The 20,944-nt window shown below is 42.2% G+C and overlaps 1 protein-coding gene across 1 annotated transcript; it reads right to left on the bottom strand.

Annotated features, from left to right (window-relative positions):
- Window positions 1-104: 104 nt before the first annotated feature.
- On the bottom strand, window positions 105-20,492 carry MPZL3 (myelin protein zero like 3). Its single transcript, XM_028105857.2, has 6 exons — window positions 20,366-20,492; window positions 12,497-12,663; window positions 9,497-9,707; window positions 7,789-7,954; window positions 5,646-5,709; window positions 105-1,598 (listed from the first exon to the last, which is right to left on the bottom strand). The coding sequence occupies exons 1-6, from the start codon at window positions 20,436-20,438 to the stop codon at window positions 1,572-1,574; spliced, it is 708 nt and encodes a 235-aa protein (XP_027961658.1). The 5' UTR covers window positions 20,439-20,492; the 3' UTR covers window positions 105-1,571.
- Between the last annotated feature and the right edge of the window lie 452 nt (window positions 20,493-20,944).

Below are 20,944 nucleotides of genomic sequence, written 5' to 3'. Positions count from 1 at the left end.
TTCCACTTCCTTACGTGACCGGACAAAAAGCATAATTTCTAATTAACTAACCAGACTCTCTTATGTATGGACTAGATTGACAAAAGGGCCAGGCCAAACCTATGTCATATTTCTTCAAGTTTTTACTGATGACTTCCAGCACTAATAACCCAAATTTTTAAAAATAAATCCTGGGGTGTGCTGGCTTCGGCAGCACATATACTCAAATAAATCCTGGGGAAGTGATTTTTTTTTTTTGTATAATGTGTACGGTGTATTTGCTGTAATATGGAAGCCTCCTGAGTCACCTAGTGAAGAATCATGGACTCTCCTGTTGAAAAAAACAGCAATGGGAGGAGGGGAAAATTTTTGTCTCTCATAATTGAGAAGTAAACTCTGCTGCTGTTTTACAGAGGACTACACTGTGATCTTCTGGACATGTCTTGCATATTTCTTAATGGCTTATAGAAAATCCCATGTAAATTAAAATTGGAAATCGTTTGCTGCGGGAAAATGGAGGAAGTCGATATAAGGTATCAGAGAACAGAAACGAGAAGTAAAGGTTATGTACCATCTCACTTCCTTATGTCAAATATTATGCAAAAACTGTTTGTAAATACCTTAGCTCACTCATATTTGGCACATTTTAGAACACAAAAAAGTTCTGAGGAATGACTCAGGTCAAAAAGATTATTTCCTATAAATAAAAGCCTCATTAAAGCCAATCCAACATTTGAACTCCGGAATGGCATTTGTTAAAAAAAAATATTGCAAATAACTGAGAAAATATTCTCTACATTCCCCACTAAAAACCTTACAAAGAGTTATCTTGCCTCTGATCTGGGACATCAAGAAGGAAACCACTCATCAGTCAGCCATAAGAGAGTAAGGTAACAAACTGCACCTAGCAAGACAAAAGAAAGCGATCCCTTTAGGTCGCCATTCCCTTCCTTAATCATAAATTGATGACATTTTAATACTTTAAAAACTCAGTCAAAGCAAACTATGGACTCCTGGTCCTGCCAACTCTATGGAAATTAGGGTTCCAAGTCACCCAAACACAAGTGATGGTGTCATGAAACCAAGGAGTATATGCTCTTTGCTGATTCACAGCTGAAAACATTCATGGAGCAAATAACAAAGGATACTTATCCCCAACAAACATTTCGTCTTGTAGCACATCAGGAAGCTACGAGCTCCATTTCATTTTTTAAAGATATTTTGGCATCCATGGTGTGGCCAACATTTAGGATTACCCTCAAGTAACTGGAAGAAAACATGTAATACATTCAAGAACACAGGGGAAACAAAAAGTATCTTTCAATTCAGGAAGAGAACTCCTTCATTCAAGTAGAGCATAAGTTATTAAAAGGGGTAGCTATGAGTTTCTTCTGAGATCTCTTAAACAGTTTATAAATATAAAAAGAACATTTCTTCAATAAATAAATGGTTCCTGAAGTCTCTCCTGATGACTTCCAGAATCCTCCAGCACTGCCATCCAAGCCAGCTCCGCTTCTGAGAGGCTTTAGCTGCCAGGGGAACGGGACTTGTTCTGCTAGCAGGTGACTCTTCTTATATCATGAAGACTTTCATCAATATGCCTCTTCATAGTCTGAGTCCTGGTGGGAAAAAACAGCAGTTGTGGTGTAGATACATGGCCACTGTCAGAGTTTAGACAAAGAGGTTGTGCAAGGACCCCTCAACGGAACTCAGCACGAGGTGACATTAACAATGAAATAGCACTGACTCAGCGCATCTAGGTTCCCATGAAGCCTCCAAGGCCCTCGATATATTTGCTGTCCTTTGGACTAATTTCTGCTTTGAAACCCTAATGGTTCCCTTTTCCATGGTGGATATTTTTTAAAACCTCAGCACACATGAAAAGATGCCTGTCTGCAGAAGAGCATGAGGACTGTAGCTGGGAGTCTGGGTTTCTCGATTTCTCTGAGTTCCAATGCCAGCTTCACCCCTTGCTGGCTGTGTGACCTTGAGCAAAGTTATTAAATGACTCTAGGCCTCAGTTTCCTTATCTGTAAAATGGGGGGGGTAGGGGTAGTAAAAATACGGACACGTCATAGAAAGGCGACAAGAACTGAATGAGACCGTGTATGGAAGTCACTTCGCATTGTGCTTAGCACTGTGCAAGCACTCATTCAAGATTAGCTACTGTTGGGCGCCTGGGTGGCTCAGCTGGTTAAGCAGCTGCCTTCGGCTCAGGTCGTGGTCCCAGGGTCCTGGGATCGAGTCCCGCATTAGGCTCCCTGCTCGGCAGGGAGCCTGCTTCTCCCTCTCCCTCTGCCTACTTGTTCTCTCTCTCTCTGTGTCAAAAAAATAAAATCTTAAAAAAAAAAAAAAGATTAGCTACTGTTACCATTATTCTTACTTTTATTATTTAAACTTGTATTCATTACTTCTAACCTCAAGTGGCCCATTAGTACTACCTGGCACAACACATTTCTCTGGCCCATCGTTCTCCTATTCTCCTGGATGACTACCTTTCCCTCTTTCCTCAAACCTCCAGCACGTCCTCCTCACTTTGTTCTCAGCGGACGACCTTGCTTTCTCCCGACATGGGGAAAAGAGTCATCAGCAGGGAACTTCCGGGAGCTCCCGTCACCATATTTACACACTCACCTGCATCTGGGCCCATCTGCGTGGCCTTCCTTACACTTCTTATGGATTCTCTCTCTCCCTGCCTTTCTCTAAGGTCAGCATCCCCGTTGTGCATCACATTCTAGAGCTACTCCAGCCACACACACACACACCGCAGCATCATTTTTTCCTTTCCTACTGAATCATTTCCATCAGCATACAAATGTGCTATAATTTCTCCCACCTTAAACAGAAAGTAACTCTTGACACACATCTCCCTCCTACCCTATCACCCGATTTTTCTGCATCTCTTCACAGCAAAACTCCTTGCAAGAGCTGTTTACACCCACTGTCACCATCGCTTCTCTGCGTTCTTTCTCAACCTTACCCGCATCGGGCTTTCTTCCCCTCTATTCTCCTGAAGCTGCTTTTGCCAAGGTCACCAATGACCTCCACATCACCAGATCAGCCAATAATCAATTCTCAGTTCTCATTTTACTTGACCTGACTCAGCAGCAACCGACACAGTTAATCACCTTCTTTACCTTGAAACACATTCTTCACTCGGTTCCCAGGATAACAAATACTCCCGGTTTTCTGCTACCTCACTGGATGTTCCTTCTCAGCCTCCTTTACCAATTCCCCTTCCTCTTCCCAACTGATCAACCTTGGAGAACTCCAGGGCTCTAGTCTACATCTACTCTACCTATTCTATCAGTTGCTCAAGTCAAGAACCATGGAATTATCCCTGATTCCTCTCATTCTTTCACAGATACAGGAAACCCATCCATAAATCCCTCTGGCTTTACCTTCAAACTATAATCAGAATACAACAACTTCCTACCACTCTGGTTCAAACCAGTACCATCCCCTCTCACCTGCATTATTGCTAAGGTCTCCTTATTGGGCTCTATGACCGTCATGGCCCCTTGACCACGGTACCACCTATTCTCAACACAGAAGCCAGAGTGAGCCTTTGGAAATACATAGTGCTTCTCTTCTCAGAAACCTCCAGTGCATCCCATTTCATTAAGAATAAAAGCCCAAAGGGGCGCCTGGGTGGCTCAGTTGGTTGGGCGACTGCCTTCGGCTCAGGTCATGATCCTGGAGTCCAGGGATCGAGTCCCATATCGGGCTCCCTGCTCAGCGGGGAGTCTGCTTCTCCCTCTGACCCTCTTCCCTCTTGTGCTCTCTGTCTCTCATTCTCTCTCTCTCTCTCAAATAAATAAATAAAATCTTAAAAAAAAAAAAAAAAGAATAAAAGCCCAGGGCGCCTGAGTGGCTCAATCGTTAAGCGATCTGCCTTCGGCTCAGGTCACGGTCCCAGGGTCCTGGGATTGAGCCCCGCATCGGGCTCCCTGCTCGGCGGGAAGCCTGCTTCTCCCCCTCCCTCTCCCCCTGCTTGCGTTCCCTCTCTCGCTGTGTCTCTCTCTGTGTCAAATAAATAAATAAAATCTTTAAAACGAATAAAAGCCCAGTTCATTCCATTCACTTATTATGTTCATAAGATATGGCATTGTCTCTCTGATGTCAACAAATGCTATTCTTCACCTTGCTCACTTCATTCCTGCCACATTGGTCTCCCTGCTGTCCCAAGAACACGCCAAACATGGCCCCTCCACAGAGTTGCTGCACCTACCATCTCCTCTGTCCAGAACATTCCTCCACAACAGCTATATGGCTTCCTACCTACTTCTTTTAGGTGTTTGCTCAAATATCATTTCAGCGAGGTATTTAATATCACACCCCCTATCCAGCCATCCCATTTTCTTTCCCTATTTTGTTTTTCTTTACTGCATTAAGTACCATCTGGTATACTCCATGTTTTGCTTATTTTCAAAAGATTTAGTTAGTTATTGTTTAATAACCAATAATAACCATTTTAAGAGAAAGTGACATTTCAGTTGCGTCTTGAAGAATGAGAGTTTTCTACATACGGAAAAGAATGGAAGTTATCGGAGGGCAGAGATTTTTGTCACAAGTTCACTTGTGTTTCCTAAGTACCCAGAATCCATCTGGCACATGTCAGATACTCAGTAAATAACTGCTGAGTGAATTAATATCTGAAATGTGGATGATGATAGTCATGGACACTCACTTATTTTGTGTTATCGGAGTATTCAAACCCTGAAGGGTTATTGTTAGATCCTCTTCAACCTTCCCCTCAACTTAGCTATCACACTCCCGTTTGTGAGAGAGAGAAACAAAGAACACTGCAGTGAACAGTTGGGGCTACAGTCATCTGGCCAAGTGCTGAGCTTGGCAGTGAGTACAAAGAGAACTCAAGTTTAAACCCTGCAATGACAGGTATGTTTCATATTAGATCGTAAGTTGCTTTTGACCTGTTTCCAACTGTACCACATCAGAGAGTCTCTCCTCCTAGGATGCTGGGACAGCCACACAAGCCTACCAATCATAGCCAGAGTTTAAAAAACAGAGGGATGACAGCCTTTTGAAATTTAAATCAACACTCAGGCCTTCCAACGTGGGTATTTTTTTTTCCTTCTTCCTTTTTTTTAAGTAGGCTCCACACCCAGTATGGAGCCCAATACATGGCTTGAACTCACAACCCTGAGATCAAGACCTGAGCTGAGATCAAGAGTCGGACACTTCATCAGCTGAGCCACCCAGGCGCCCCTCCAACATGGGTATTTCTTACTGATAAAGCCACAAGTCACCTAGAAGGTTATATCACTCTAATTCCCTCGGGGGGGGGGAAACTGAGGCACAGCAGGAAAGTTCAATTCAGAATTCTGAGTCCAACCAGCCAAAGTCTCCTAGTATGACCTTGGTGGCACAGGCCCCTCCTCTTTCAGGATGCTCTCTGTCAGTAGGCAGAGACTTCCCTAACCTTCCCGAACCTAAGGACACCACTCTATGCCTATCAGACAGAAAACAAAATAATGGTTAGAATCAGTCCCCTGAGACCAAAATGCTTTGGGGGAAGACCTTGATTCATACCTTGCTTTGGGCCTTATCTGCATATCCTCTGCTGCCTCTGAGGGCAAAGGATCCCCTTAAGTACGCAGGAAAATGGAACATGAACAGTGAACAGAGAAATGGCATGAGCTTACCAGGCACTCCGCACAACGAACACAAAGCCTCGCCATGCAGTCATGCCCCTCCTCTTGGTCCGTCCTGGAGAAAAAGGACAAAGCAAATCTGAACAATTACTGTCCTCAGCACAGCAGAGCACCTAGGAGCACAGCTGCTGAAGTCAGACAGGTCTCGTTTTTATTTTTTTTTAAAGATTTTATTTATTTATTTGAGAGAGAGAGCGAGCACATCAGAGGGAAGAGGGTCAGAGGGAGAAGCAGGCTCCCCGCCGAGCAGGGAGCCCGATGTGGGACTCGATCCCGGGACTCCAGGATCACGACCTGAGCCGAAGGCAGTCGCCCAACCAACTGAGCCACCCAGGCGCCCCAGGTCTCGTTTTTAAATCCCAGTTCGGCCACTTACTAGAAGGGTGAGCAGGCAGGTTACTTAAGCGCTGGGATAAAAAATAACCACATGTAAACCACGTACCACAGTGCCTGACGCAAAGCAAGTGCCCAGTAAACAGGAGCTGGTCCCAATCATTCACTTAGAAATGTACTGAGCACCACACTGCCCCTTGAAGAGCTCACAGCCTCATGGGTGTGAGAAACCTGTTGCAACCTAACAAGTACATTATGACACAATGTAATAAAGTGTTTTAATAAGCTTAAGGTCAAACTGCTAGGGCAGCAAAGAGGAGGGAGTGACCTGTTCTCTGGGGAGGACTCAGGGAGACTCCAGAGATGGAACACTTCAGCTGGGTCTTGGAGGATCAGGAAGAGTTTTCCAGGCAAACAAGGGAGGGAAGGAGAGGATTCCCAGGGAGAGAAAAGCATGTGGGGGGAGAAAGAGGAAGACCTGAGTGAGTGTAGCTTATTTAGAGAAGAAAATAAGCTGTGTATCTGGCACGTGAAGTGAACAAGATGAAATGTCAGGGAACAACGGGCCTGAAGGTTGGAGCATAAGGAATCTTGTTAGATCATGCTTAGAAATAGACATCTTAGTATTTCTACCAAGAGCCCTTGATCTTTTGAGGGGGACAAAGATTCCTATAAAGGGCACTCTCTCTCCCATGAAGCAAATGTGCATGCACAAATACACATGTGCACACATGCACAGAAAAAGAAAATTTTAGACCCTTCCCAGGGAAGACTTCCCTCCCAAGAAGACAATGGAGAATCAAAATGGGTTTTATGCAGACTTTTGTCACCTGTTTTTAGTAGATTTATTCCTAGGGAAAGTACTGGACCATGCCTGCTCACTGCCAACATGATGTTTCATAAATGCCTTTGACAATCACAATCCAATTAGGCCCTCAGAGCATGTGCTGACCAAGAACAGATCTTGGTTATTTAAATTGGTTTTGCTGTCCAAGACTGTTCTTAAAGCCTTCCTCATTGCTTAGGCATTTTCTGTTGGGACACATCAGCTTGGTGCCAAAACGAGAAGAGAAAAATAACTGACTTGTTGGAAATTCCTGTTAATTTTGGAAGAATGTGATATCCACTCCAGAATTTTTATTTATTTACTTAGAGAGGGGGAGAAAGAGAGAGGGGAGGGAGAGAGGGAGACAGAGAATCTTAAGCAGACTTCACGTCCAGCATGGAGCCTGATACAGGGCTTGATCTCACAACCCTGAGATCATGACCTGAGCCAAAGTCAAGAGTCGGACACTAGGGCGCCTGGGTGGCTCAGTCGTTAAACATCTGCCTTCGGCTCAGGTCATGATCCCAGGATCCTGGGATCGAGTCCCACGTCGGGCTCCCTCCTCAGCAGGAAGCCTGCTTCTCCCTCTCCCCACTCCCCCTGCTTGTGTTCCTGCTCTCGCTGTCTCTCTGTCAAATAAATAAATAAAATCTTAAAAAAAAAAAAAAAGAGTCGGACACTAAACCGCCTGAGCCACACAGGCGCCCCACCACTTTAGAATTTATATGCAGAACCATAGATAGTACAATCTGATTTCCAAAGCAGAGACAAGGACCCTACATTCACCCCTCCATCTCTCTCCCCAAATTAATATCCACTAGGTTCGCCCCCAACCTTCCTTCTAGTACTCCTCGGCAGAACGAAACTTGGCCTGGGAAAAAGGAAAGGGGTAGATTCAGGCCTCTGGGGACTAACCACCAAGCAGGGCTCTGAAGAGGAAAGGGGCTAAGTGCTTGGGGTTCCAGCTGAACTTACTCATCTGAAACCTCAATAGACGACTTCTTATAGCCAGACTTGCTCATCTTCTGCAGCCCCTCAGACTTCCTCACCATCCTCACCAGCAGCAGAACCACCACCACGGCTGAGGGCAGGAAGACAAGGATGGAGAGGAGCGCCACCGAGGAGAACATGGTGCCAAAACCTAGAGGAGGAAAAAGGGAAGGTGAGAGGGAGGGACGTGCAAAAGGGCCTTCTTTGGCTGAGCTAGATTGTACTTTTGCTCTTGTATTTCTTCTGATTACAACAAGAATTCGTTGTAGAAGAGGTAGAGAGTACATGAAAGTACAAAGAACAAGAATGCACCCGTAATCCCCCTACATAGGACTGACACGTTGGTATCTACCCATTCGGTGTTCTTTCTAGGAGTATGTGGGTATGGGTCTGCAGATAGGGAGGACAGTGCCTAGCTTTAGAAGTATGGATCGGGGAGCCTGGGTGGCTCAGTCGGTTAAGCGACTGCCTTAGGTCATGATCCTGGAGTCCCGGGATCGAGTCCCACATCGGGCTCCCTGCTCAGCAGGGAGTCTGCTTCTCCCTCTGACCCTTCCCTCTCTCATGTGCTCTCTCTCTCATTCTCGCTCTCTCAAATAAATAAATAAATAAAATCTTTAAAAAAAAAAAGAAGTATGGATCATATGTTTATGGACTATTTCTAAGTTCCTTTTTTTATGTAATATATGATAAATTTTTCCCACATCATTAAAAACTCCTTCCAAGTGTTACTTGGCTGCACAGTATTCTACCATACTGAGTAATTTACTGGACACTCAAGCTGTTTCCATTTCCTTGAATCTGTAAGTTACATTATGATGATCATCCTTGTACATAAATCCTCATATTTGCTCTATTTCTTTAAGATAAAATTTAAAATGGGATTCCTGGATCGAAGGGCATACACTTTTAAGGCACCTAATACGACCAAACTTTCTTCCAAAAAAACTATACTACTTTCTACTCAGCCTGCAGCATGCACATGCCTGTATCTTTGAAACCTTGAGTTATCCTCTTAAAAAAAGAAGAAAAAAAGAACTGGAGGAGGAAGGGAAAGAAAGGGAGAAAGAAAGAGGGAGAAAAAGACAGACTTGAGAAAGACCTAGGAGATGATAAGGCATCTATAACGAACCATAATGCAGTTCTGTATCTCTACATCTTTGGTTCAAATCCAACTGAGAATTAGATTGACCGAGAATAATGTAGGAAAAAAGGTCAGTCCTTAACCTACTTTCCTGCACTTTCATGCTAAAAGGAAACTGCTGCCTTTTGTAACATAAAAGAAATGTGCTGCCTCCCATCATTAAAAGGGGCACCCTTTCAACACACGGGCAAGAAAATGGCCTCACAACTGAGGGTATGAACAGACTGAGGAAATCAAATGACTTCTATTTCACACAGATAACAAGGCTCCATTTACTTAGGGGTCTGCCATGCGTTCCACAAGACCTCTGGACACCTGAAGTTAAAATAAAAAATGGATAACAGGGAAACTATAACAACATTTGAATAACAACTTCAGTTTGCAAAATCAAGATTAAGAAATTCATCCTAATAGTCAATTCAGGATGGCCAAATGTTCCATTGACTGACTGGCTTTCAAAGACAAGTAGCTGTGCTTGTCCCTGATCTCTGGTAAGTAGCGCGGTAGTCACAGAGCCCGGCAGAAGAAGGTTGGTGGCAGTTGGCTTACCCCTTTCTGTGACTGTTAGCTCCGTCACAGGAATATTATGGTGCACATCTGGGGGATTCTTCACAGCACAGCTGAATGTCCCATTGTCCTTTAGGGTAGGGCTGCTTATGCTTATAGACGCATCCCCTTTGTATACATCTCCAACCCAGGAAATTCGATCCTGAAATGTACCTGCTGTGGTTGGGTACTGGAAGGACTGATAATGAAAAATCTAAAAAAGCAACACCATAACAAACAAACAAAAAAAGAAGTTAATTTGCAAAATGCAATGAAAATGTAAAACTAAGTAAGTCCAAAATAAAATACAAATGCATAATGGGTTTTCTCAGTCGGACTTTTTTTTTTTTTTAAATGTTTTGTTCACCTCCTTCCTATAGGTTAAAAGACAAGTTAATACAACTTATCAGGAAAAGGCCTGACCTAAGAGCCCTAGGATCCTAACTCCTGAAGATCTTCTAAATTCTCCCTGAAGTCCTAAAGCAGTAGTTCTCAACTGGGGGAAATGTGGGCCTCCAGGAGACATCTGGCAATATCTGGAGACAGTTCTGGTTATCACAGTTTGGGGAGAGTGCTACTGGCATCTAGTGGGTAGAGGTCAGGGATACCGATAAAAATCCTACAGTGCAAAGATAGACCCCTCACAACAAAGAATTCTCCAGCTCAAAATGTCAACAGTGCCAAAGCTAAGAAACCCTATTCTAAAGTAGCATCTGTTATTTGTGTAGTCCTTTCTGGTTTGCAAATGATTCCCACAGGTTTACTCAGTTGAGCCACATAACAACACCGAACGATACATGGGGCAGGTATGATTATTCCAAATTTATAGAAAGGGAAACAAGGCCAAAAACTAAGTGAGTTACTCAAAGGCACACAGGTAGTAAGTGGGCAGGGGAAGCTTTTGCTTAATCTCAAAATAAGTAAAAGTAGGTATAATATAATCAAGCCTCTCTTGAGTTATCTATCTATCTTGGCTATCAATAAAAACCCCAAGCCAAATGCATGATCAGGACTCAGTGAATGAAATTGAATTAAAACGGTGCTACTTCAGATTGATGATCAGACACTTTGTCACCAAAAGCACCTCATTATGTCTGGTGGTAGGCCAGGCAGGTACTACAAGACAACATGATCTTTCTCTCTTATGCAGGGTTCAAGGCTTTCTTTCCTCTTTCCTCTTTCTTTCCTTTCTTTCTTTCAAGACTTGGTACCTCCCCATTTACAACCACTAAATTGCCCAATTTTGAGGAGCAACTTCCCAGAGAAGATGTTGAATTACTTATCAGTTCATTTGTTCATGCATTCATTCAACAAATACTTAGGGCTCACCTAACTATGTGCTAGGCACTGTGTTAAGCAAAAGGACATAGTGGGAGCCAAACAGGCACAGTCCCTGCTCTCACAGATTTTACAGCCTAATGGGAAATACAGACATTAAGAAATAATAACATGTGTGATGAGTGTTCCAAAGAGAGAGGTAAGGGGCGCCTGCCTGGCTCTGTCAGAGGAGCAGCAACTCTTGATCTCAGGATTGTGAGTTCAAGCCCCACGCTGGGTGTAGAGACTACTTAAAAATAAAATCTTTTAAACACACACACACACGCACACACACACAAAGAGGGAGGTAAAGAATGCCTACCACTGGTTATCAGCATCTATATAAAAGGGTTTCAAACTCCTTACTGACCAAACAAGGCCTGCTGTGTACCTTCAAGATAAATACAACCTGTAAGTTCCGAGTTAAATTGGTGATACCCAAATCCTTGCCGACTGATTAGCCTGACAGAATCCTGACTGACTTGACCTGGACTGTGACAATCACGTAATGTGACTTTAAAGGTCCACTGATTCCAACTTGCGTGAGCTTGCTTTCTGACCAGCCTCCCAGAAAACAGCACCATACAGGAACTGCTGTTTGCAATTAAGGTTTCTGACCCAAGAAGATCACCCATTGCTTGCTCTGTCCTACTTTTGGCCAAGGAAGCAGTCAAATAAGGCCAGCCATAGTTTCCTGACCACTCGAAATAAAGTGAACTATTTTAAATCTAAAGAAAAGGCGACCATGAATACAGCCTAGCTGTCTTCTCTGGAGCCCCCTAGCTGGCTCCTAGCTATGTGGCATTCGATAATGGGTCCTAAAACAAAACTCAAAGCTTATATATTAAAATCAAAGAGAAAGTTCTCCAATGAAGGAAACAGGATAAAAGAATTAAGGATACTTTCAAAAAATACAATCTTCCATACAGCTACAACATTCACATTCTTGATAGCATCTATCCTGAACTAAGGATATTGCTGGAAGCATAAAGAGAAAGGGCTTTTTATAGCATTGCAATCTTCAATTAGACACCCACAATGGGATATGAACCATAAATGTGTTTTATATGTGTGTATAAACTATATTGTTTCTAATACTGCAACACCATCTGTCACCAACAGCATCTGTCGTCCACACAAGGTGCCACCGGCTCCTTCAAAGGGTACCATACAAATCAATGCAGATGTTTATACACTAGGAGACGAGGCCGAGATAAATCTACAGAGTACAGATATTCCAACAGACGCACCCGTTGAGACAACCTCATACCACAGAAACGAGCAACTTCATGAGAAAAGATGTCTACGATTGGGACCTATAGAATTTTCCAACCCAACAGTCCTGGAGGTACTCTTTTTAGTACGTTGAATCTGAAAACAAGTTATGAAAACATGCAGAAGGAAACAACAAAGGGGAAACAAAATTTAAACCACATTTCCTCTGAGTTTCTGACAATTTTTTTCCTATAGCTTATTTACAAGATTCTCATATGGAAGAATAAAAAAAAAAAAAAAAAAGCCCTATGTGACCAAATGAATGCCTTTATCTTCTCCTATTTATATAGAAGCTCATGTTTGACTCTAAGATGAGAAGGCCTGAGGTATGCCTGGGACCTGGAATATAAGGATTCCAGAGCTGTTGACCACTTTAGACCCAAAGACATTTCCTTAATAGGAAACACTCACTGATTCTGTACGACTGCTGCTGGGGGGTCGGTACGTCCAGTCTATGGTGAGTTTGTCAGTGACAGATGAAGTCGACTTGAAGGTGCATTTCAACTTGATCTTCTCTCCTACATAACCCCGGACGTGGGCATCTGCTTTAATCTCCAAGGAAAGGACGACTTGAACACCTAATCAAAGCAAGCCCAAACATTTAAAAGGTATGCATTTAGGTGGGATAGATAGATGTGAGTGAGCAATACAGAGACGCTATCGTTTTTTGGGCTCTCAGAGGAATAAATGAGTATCTTCTCAGGCAGGCCCAGAAGGTCAAGGAGCAGGTATCTGCATGAATCAAGGGTAGTATTTTTGTCATTTTACAATATTAAATCACAGAATGAATGCTTGGGTAAAAATCTAAAACCTAGGGTGCCTGGGTGGCTCAGTTGGTTAAGCGACTGCCTTTGGCTCAGGTCATGATCCTGGAGTCCCGGGATCGAGCCCCACATCGGGCTCCCTGCTCAACGGGGAGTCTGCTTCTCCCTCTGGCCTTCCTCCCTCTCATGCTCTCTCTCTACCATTCTCTCTCTCTCAATAAATAAATTAAAATCTTTAAAAAAAAATCTAAAACCTGATCACACCAGCATTTTTCCAAATACAGACTTGTGGTTAAATGCAGTACAAACAAGTGGGTCCACCCACAGCCGCTAAAAGGCAATGCTGTGTACCCCCTGACACACTGACACCCCAGGAATTATAGCAGCTGCTGTGGTCTAAGGGACTTACCCCCAAGTACAGCCTGGCTATAACCTGAGGCTACCACTTTCTCAACCACCAGCAAAATGAGAACAGGAAATAAGAAGAGGAAATTTTTTCAAAGAATTTTAGAAAACTGCCCCCAGGTTCTATCTAGCCGTGTTTTATCTTTTCCTTTCTTAAAGCTGGTTAATGAATCCTGCATCCATTAAAAGTAAATCATGGGGAGGAAAACAGAACAATTTAATGCATTCTAAAATATAAAAATATCATTTTTAAACGCTCTAGAGATTTAACTCTTGCCAAAATGGGCTCATATATCCAATTTTGGCATTCCAGCTCCCCCAAAAAGAGCTCCCACTTCTGACCAATCCCCTTTCAAAAAACACTGAGTAGAAATTTATCTTCCAGAAGGGAGCCAATTTTTAGGAAAGTCACCAGCACTTTGTTTTTACTGCTTTCTTCTCCACTGCAACAAGCCCTGATTCTTTTGGCAGGCCAAAGGCACACAGAGCAGCAAGGATTCAGAAGAGGGCAAACCCACAGACAATCCACATACCCACAGTCCCCCTAGTCGAGGCAGGATGCAAATCCCAGCACTATGGCTTGCTGGCTCTGTGGTCTCAGCAAGTTACTTTACTCTTCATTTTCTCACTCTGGTGAGAATGATAATAACAGCACTTACTTTAGAAGGTCAGTGTGAGGAATAAATGAGTTAAAACAGGTGTTAACACTGGAAAGCCTGCCTACCCCAGAGTAAGTGCTCAGTGCACTTCTTCAGTTCTGCCTACACTCTCTCAACCGTCCCCATCACAGACACAGTTATGAGTCATCAACACCTTTACCTCTGTCTGCTCTGAATCATTTTTCTTGCTCCTCTCAAGACAATCTAGTCTGTTCACATTCTTCTTAAAAGGAGGAGACCAAGACTGAGCTCACACTCTAATAAGCATCTGATCCCAAAGATGAAGCTTACCTCTGTTTCCTCCATACCATCCAATCTGACTTTGCCATGCTAAACTTGTCGTTCCTTCTATGACTTGGCAAATGCTGTTTCCCTGCCTGGAAAGCCTTCATCCTTTAGCCCCTACTCTCTCCCAAGCCTTCACTCCCAACCCACCCTACACACAACTCATGATCCAGCTCTAAAAACTGGAAGCTGGAAATGGATGGATAATCCACACTCTCCCCATACTATTCCTTTATCCTAAAATTCAAGTGCAGTGGAGAGATTTGAAAGCATGGATTTAGAATTAGATAGACCTGGACGTGCGTTCTAGCCCAGCTACTTTCTAGATGTAAGATTTTAATCACAGTCACCTAACCTGTTCAAGTTTCAATTTCCTTACTCAGTAAATGGGAAGAATGACAAGACCTACTTCACTGGGTCACTGTAAGGATCCAATAAGATTAAATAAGATAACACATAAAATGCTTAGCATAGCATCTGAAAAAGAACCTTTCCATAAATGTTAGCTGTTATTATTAAAATGAACACCACAAACATTCAAAAACCTTCAATAATTCCTTCTTGGGATATAGAATAAAATCCACATAGAGACAATCTGCCACAAACCCAAACCTCTGCCACTCCACCCACCTACTCATCCCATCCCTTTCACCATGCCCAGAATGTCTGCCATTTCCCAAATTTAAACTTTCATGACACTGTGCCTCTCCCTGAATATGGCTTTGTCTGGAAGGCTCTCCCCATTTCTACCAATCCTACCTGTTCCTACCATACCACAACCCCCCAATGCTCACACACCTTCAAAACCCTGTTTCAAATAGCAGCCCCCTCTGCGATGCCTTCCCAAATTCCCTGGTGCAGTTCACTGCTCTTTCTTCTCTGTTCTCATAACAGTTAGCACATAATGCTACTCAAGCACATGTATTGTTGATTGCCCTCAATTTGTAAAGACTATTTCCCCTGTTACACACAAGCACCTAGAGGGCAAAAACTCAGAGGGAAGGGAGCAGACAGAGACTGAGAGAAAGAGGTGGACAGGTCACCAAAAATTCTAGTATAGGAACAAAGTGTGCTCACCAGTCACCCACTCTCTTCCTCTTTTACAGTATTTCCAACATTCTTAAGTCCTCTACACTCCTCTCTTTCCAGTGCACCCATTCAGGAAAAGCTTAACCCTAGATGACCACTCCTAGCCTGTGGCTGGTGTACATTGAAGGAGAAAAATCACCCAACTGTACAGATAGTTACCATAAGAAATTCATAGATTCCATCTGAGCCCTTAAAGAGGCATGATGACCCTTTAACCAGCCTCGGTCAGCTCCTCTTTCTGATTCCTCCAACCCCTGCCATTCTCATCACCCTCCGTGCAACCTCCAAATCCCTCATTCTCAGAAGAAAATATCTCCTCTTACTTTTTGAAGAAATGTAAGGCTATACAAACTGCCCAGCCATGCACTCTCCTGTGTCTACACCCATCCATACTTCCAATCTGAAAATGTGTGGTATCCCTTTCCCTATGCAAGGCCAACCCCTTATGTTCTGCCCTGGATCCCTCCCCTCCAAGCCCTGCTTCAGCAGAAAAACCCTCTCTACTATCTTCAAACTCTTCCTTTTCAGAGGGGCTCTCTTCCCCTTCAGCCTCTAAATACAAATAAGTCTCTCCCATCCTTAAAAACAAACAAAAAACAATAAAACAAAATAAAGATGATCTTTCCTTAACCCTGCAAAACTACATTTACCAACTACTGCCCTCTCTTTCCTTTCTAAGCCAACTTTGTGAAAGAGCAGTGTACACCTGGCATTCTCATTCACTTCTGGGCCCCTATAGTACAATACAGATTCAACTAACATTTCTGATAAAAGGCATCATGTCTTAAAAGTACAAAATCCAAGGGATAAAAACTCTAATAGGTACTTTTCTATCCTGATTTTACTGGATCTCTCTGATGCAGTGACTCCCTGCTCTTCTCTATTCTTCTCTATCCCAAGGCTTCCATAACAATATTCTTATTCATTCACTCACTCTTCAAACATATAGTTATTGAGGATCTGTTTTGTGCCACCCTCTGAGCCTGGAATTAAATGTGAGCAAAATAAATACACTCCCTATTTTGGAGCTTAAAATACAGCAAAAGTTCAACACATTAATCAAATAATCATAAAAACAATGTATAATTACAAAATCTGATAAGTACTATTAAGCAAAGACAGAGAGTGACTATGAGAACTGCACCAGTTATGGTAGAGGAGTAGGGAGTGGTTAATGAAAGCTTCCCTGGAAAAGTTACTTTTTGAGTAGAGCTCTGAAGGAAGAGTGACAAGGTGAGGAAAGGGAGAGTATTCCAGGCAGGAAACACAGCATATGCAAGGGTCCTGTGACAGGAAGGAGCACAGTCAGCCATGGAACCAAAAGTAAGGCAGTATGGCTCCAACACAAAAAGCATGAGAAAAAGAAAGATGTGGCTAGGAGGTAAGCAGGAAGCAGATCATGCAGAACCTCAGAGATTTGGGTCCTTATTCTTAGAGTAATGGGAAGCCATGAAAAATACTTAAATGTGGGACTGAGGGAGAAGAGACATGATGAAGTTTTCATTTTTTAAAAGATCACTCTAGGGAAGACACTTAGGAGGAGTCGAGTAAATATAAGGAGATAACTTAGAAGGCTACTACAATAGTCAAATGAGAAATAAAGCTTTAACTAAGTTGGTAGTAGGAGACATGGAAAGAATTAGGAAGACAGTACTTACAGAGTAAAATCAGCAAGAATTGGTGGTAGATTGGATGTGGAATGTTAGGGAAACAGAGGTGATAAGGATGACTCCCAGGTTTCTGACTTGGTAATACCATTCACTGACATAAGAAAGACTAAAAAATACCAATGGTGGGCGCCTGGGTGGCTCAGATGGTTAAGCGTCTGCCTTCGGCTCAGGTCATGATCCCGGGGTCCTGGGATCGAGTCCCGCATCGGGCTCCCTGCTCCTTGGGAGCCTGCTTCTCCCTCTGCTTCTCTCTCTCTCTCTCTCTCTCTCTCCCTCCCTGTCTCTCATGAATAAATAAATAAAATCTTTAAAAAAAAAATACCAATCATGGCAGGGAAGAACATGAGCTTGATTTTGGATAAGTTTAATGTGCCTCTGAGATGGCCAAGAGATAATGTCAATGGATGGCTGGTGTAGGGCAAAGGTCAGCAAATTATGGCCTGTGAACCAAATCTAGCCTACAATGTCTCTTTGTAAATAAAGTTTTATTAGAACACAGCCATATTTATTCATTTATATATTGTCTCTGGCTGCTTTTGTGCTACTCAAACAGAACTAAATAGTTGCAACAGAGACCACATGGCCCACAAAGCCTAAAATATTTATTCTCCAGCCTTTTACAAAAGTTTGCCAACCCTGGTTTAGAGTAAATAAGAAATATATGGGTTACAGTTATAAGTCAGAATCTCATTAATGTCCCTCCAGCTAACTCTGCACACTGAATGTCACATACACACATACAAACTCCACATGTGATTTAAGTTAACCCAATCAAAGCATAAGTTTCAGAAAATTTGCTTGGAAAGTTACTTAATGTCTCTATGTTTTGTTTATGTTCCTCTCTATGTTGGAATTTTACTCATTCCCTATCTCTAACTTCTTCTTTCAAGATTTAACTTTGGTGGCACATCCAGGAAGTCTTCCTTGTATCCTCTCTTCTGTGCTTCCACATTTCTTAGTACCAGATTCTAAAATTATCTGTTGACTTGTCTGTCTTCTCCAACAGACCCTGAGCTCATCAAAACAGAAACTAGCACACTGTCGATGTCCAGTAATATTAAACCGAGCCAAACCAACAGTTTCCTTTTTATGAAACAAAAATTATTGCAAAATAAGCATAAAAACTACAAGTTCTGAGCAAAATTTGGTTACTGAATTATAGTAAGTACACCATTAATAAATCTACCTACCAACCAACTTCTTGTTACTATGTTTGAATTCCATATTCATGAGCATGATTTTGCCACAAAGTTATCAATAAGTAAAGTCATTTTGCTTAAATCTAAACACTGGATAAGTGAGTCTTAAATGTATAGAGAAAAGCAAGATCCATGGATGAACTAAACTAATCTACATGTCAGGATGTTGGTTCCTCTTGGGAGAGAAAGGATAATGACTGGAAGGAAGTACAAGGAAGGCTTCTGGAATACCAGTAACATTCTATAACCTGATTTCAGTGCTGGTTACCCAGGTGTGTTCAGTTTCTAAAAATGCATTAAACTGTACAATTACCATATGTTCATTTTCTCTCTATATATATTATACTGAAATTAAAGTGTTTTACAATCAACAGATATAAAATCATTTGTCTACCCCATTCAAAAAATAAGAAAAAAATTACTAATCCACTGTTACATTCATTTAGACATTTTCATCCTAGGTCTAATGTGCTTAGGGTTATTCATCTTTTCTCCTGAGTAAAAAGACATTCTTGCCAGGTAGAATAGAATATACTCATAAAAATTAACAATTTCTTTAATTTGGGAGGAAAACAAGAAAATCACATTTAAATATATGTAATTTTATACACAGAAGGAATGAAAAATATATAAAACAAAATTCCCAGCTTTGTACACCCAATTTTCCAAATACAAATCTGTCAACATTTAGTTCATAAAAGTGCACACTTAAATGGAGATAAGTATAAGAACCCTAGGCTGTCTAATCTATTGTTTCCATGTACTATGACAACTGATATAACAGGACCATGTTTATAACTTGGAGAATTCAAACAAGCTAATCATTTAATGGGTGCTATCTTTGAAGAGGAAAAGCAAATAAACACTGGTATGAAACCAAAGTCTATTGCCTAACATTAAAAAAAATGGGTGAACCTTGAAAACATGCTAAGTTTAAGAAACAAGTACATACGGGTCATAAGATAAATTTTTAAGTTTGAATTAGTTGGTCTGCTGTCTTTGGTGGATGCTTTTCAATGTGAAATGACATCAAGTTTAAGAAACCACCCATCATTTCTAGAATTTTTTTTTCTCAATAGGACAATATTTGAATATTTGTGAGAGGGATAGAGAGATGAAATCAGAATATTTGGAATGATAGGTCAACCTAAATATTATATTGCAAAAGAATTTAGCTGAAAAACTGGACACTTGTGATGACAGAGTGCTGGGAGGGATCAGGGAGTGTGTTGGCAACATGAATATTAGTCATCAAATAAATAACTTCCTGGCCTTACCTGCTAAGATTTAGAACAACTTAAGTCTTTTCATCAAAGGCCCCCTTCAGAAATTCCCACTTATCCACAGGGAAATTTTATGAAGTTAACAATTCACTCTGATCCTAGCTCTATTAACACATAATTTCCTGAGAAGACACACACATACACACACATACACACACAAATCCATAACTGCACCCTAAAATGAAGGTAATTAGGTTGGGCTGAAATTTATGCAATTTGAAAACTGCATGAAAGCAAAACTTACCCAAATTCTAAGACTATGCCATGGTGTGAATACTGTACTTATGATATTAGTTAAATAGATTAAAAACTTTAAGAGTTTATATGCTTTCCTGAATTTTAAAAATGTTATTAATATGCTACAGCAGTTGCTTTTTCCTCAACAAAATGCGTCTCTCCTGTAACGAAATCACAGCACATCTTTTCAGTGACATATAAAATAAACATTTTACTTCCAAGGCCCTGACAATCACCTACAAAAAAGTACCAACGGTCATGATTTTCTTTCCCCAAATTACTGACACAAACTCCTGAACGCTAGAACTACCCCTTCCTAATCAGGGAATTCAGCACACAAAACCACAGCGGAGTCAACCGCTGGTAACTCATCACAAGATATCACGGGGGGACCACAAAGCCAGCGCCCTCCGTGGTTCTATCGCGTTGTGCCATCACCAGAATACAAAGCAGTCACGCAAAGTGGTCGAGCTCCCCAGGGCTCAGGAAAGCACCGACAAGCTGCCAACGGCCCTCAAGTGGGTGGTGAATACAAGAAGAAAGCACACTCCCCACACAGTCCCACTTCCTGCACTGCCAGAAGAGGTGTGGGGGCTTTCCTGAGACCCCCCCACACACCGGAACCGGAAAACCGACCATCTTCCCTAACCCCCCGACCGGAAGTTGGGGGACCCAGCCGGCGCTCTCACCCTGGAAGAACAAAAAGCCCAGCAGTGGGAACAGAGCGCAGCCACGGCCTCCAGCAGCTCCGCTCTGCTGCATCCCGACAGCTCTCTGGATGCTTGCACACCTTGTTTACGGCTCCCGGTAACCACACAGGTGATACCGGAAGTGACGTCAGGGCGGGAGGCCGCGAGAACACTTTAAAATGGCGATTCGAAGTTGCCATAGGAACGTGGCATCTTTCCAGAGCCACACCTGAACCTGTTCTGACCCGCGATTTTTTTAAGTCTCGAATGAGAATCAGTTAATCTCTTTTGCTTGACAATGAAGTAAGCCACAGACTGTTGGAAAAATTACAATTTATTTTTATGGAGTTCTGTCGTACTAGTCTTGATCCTCCAATTCTCTTCAGAAGTCATTTTTTACTCCCTACAGATTATTTTATTTGAACTATCTCAAAATAGGTTTCTATAGATTTAGAGTTAGAAGAGACCTAGGAGATTATACAGGAGCAGTCAATAAATATGTATTAGGCCTTCCTGACGAATGTGTACCTCAAGTGTCTTTGGGTCGTGTTTTGTGGGTAGCTATCACAGTGTCCAGCT

Source organism: Eumetopias jubatus, unplaced genomic scaffold (genome assembly GCF_037043125.1).
Source record: "Eumetopias jubatus isolate StellerSeaLion01/CBP00866 unplaced genomic scaffold, mEumJub1_p1.0 scaffold_13, whole genome shotgun sequence".
Classification (NCBI taxonomy): Eukaryota; Metazoa; Chordata; class Mammalia; order Carnivora; family Otariidae; genus Eumetopias; species Eumetopias jubatus.
This window is presented reverse-complemented; position numbering and strand designations above follow the sequence as displayed.

Bases quoted from the DNA above. Each gene is read 5' to 3' on its own strand.
- MPZL3 (XM_028105857.2), bottom strand. From the start codon at position 20,438: ATGCAGCAGAGCGGAGCTGCTGGAGGCCGTGGCTGCGCTCTGTTCCCA. The intron at 7,955-9,496 runs GTAAGCCAACTG...TTCCTCCTCTAG, and splicing joins GCTAACAGTCACAGAAAGGG to GTTTTGGCACCATGTTCTCC. The intron at 5,710-7,788 runs GTAAGTTCAGCT...CTTTTTCTCCAG, and splicing joins TCTATTGAGGTTTCAGATGA to GACGGACCAAGAGGAGGGGC.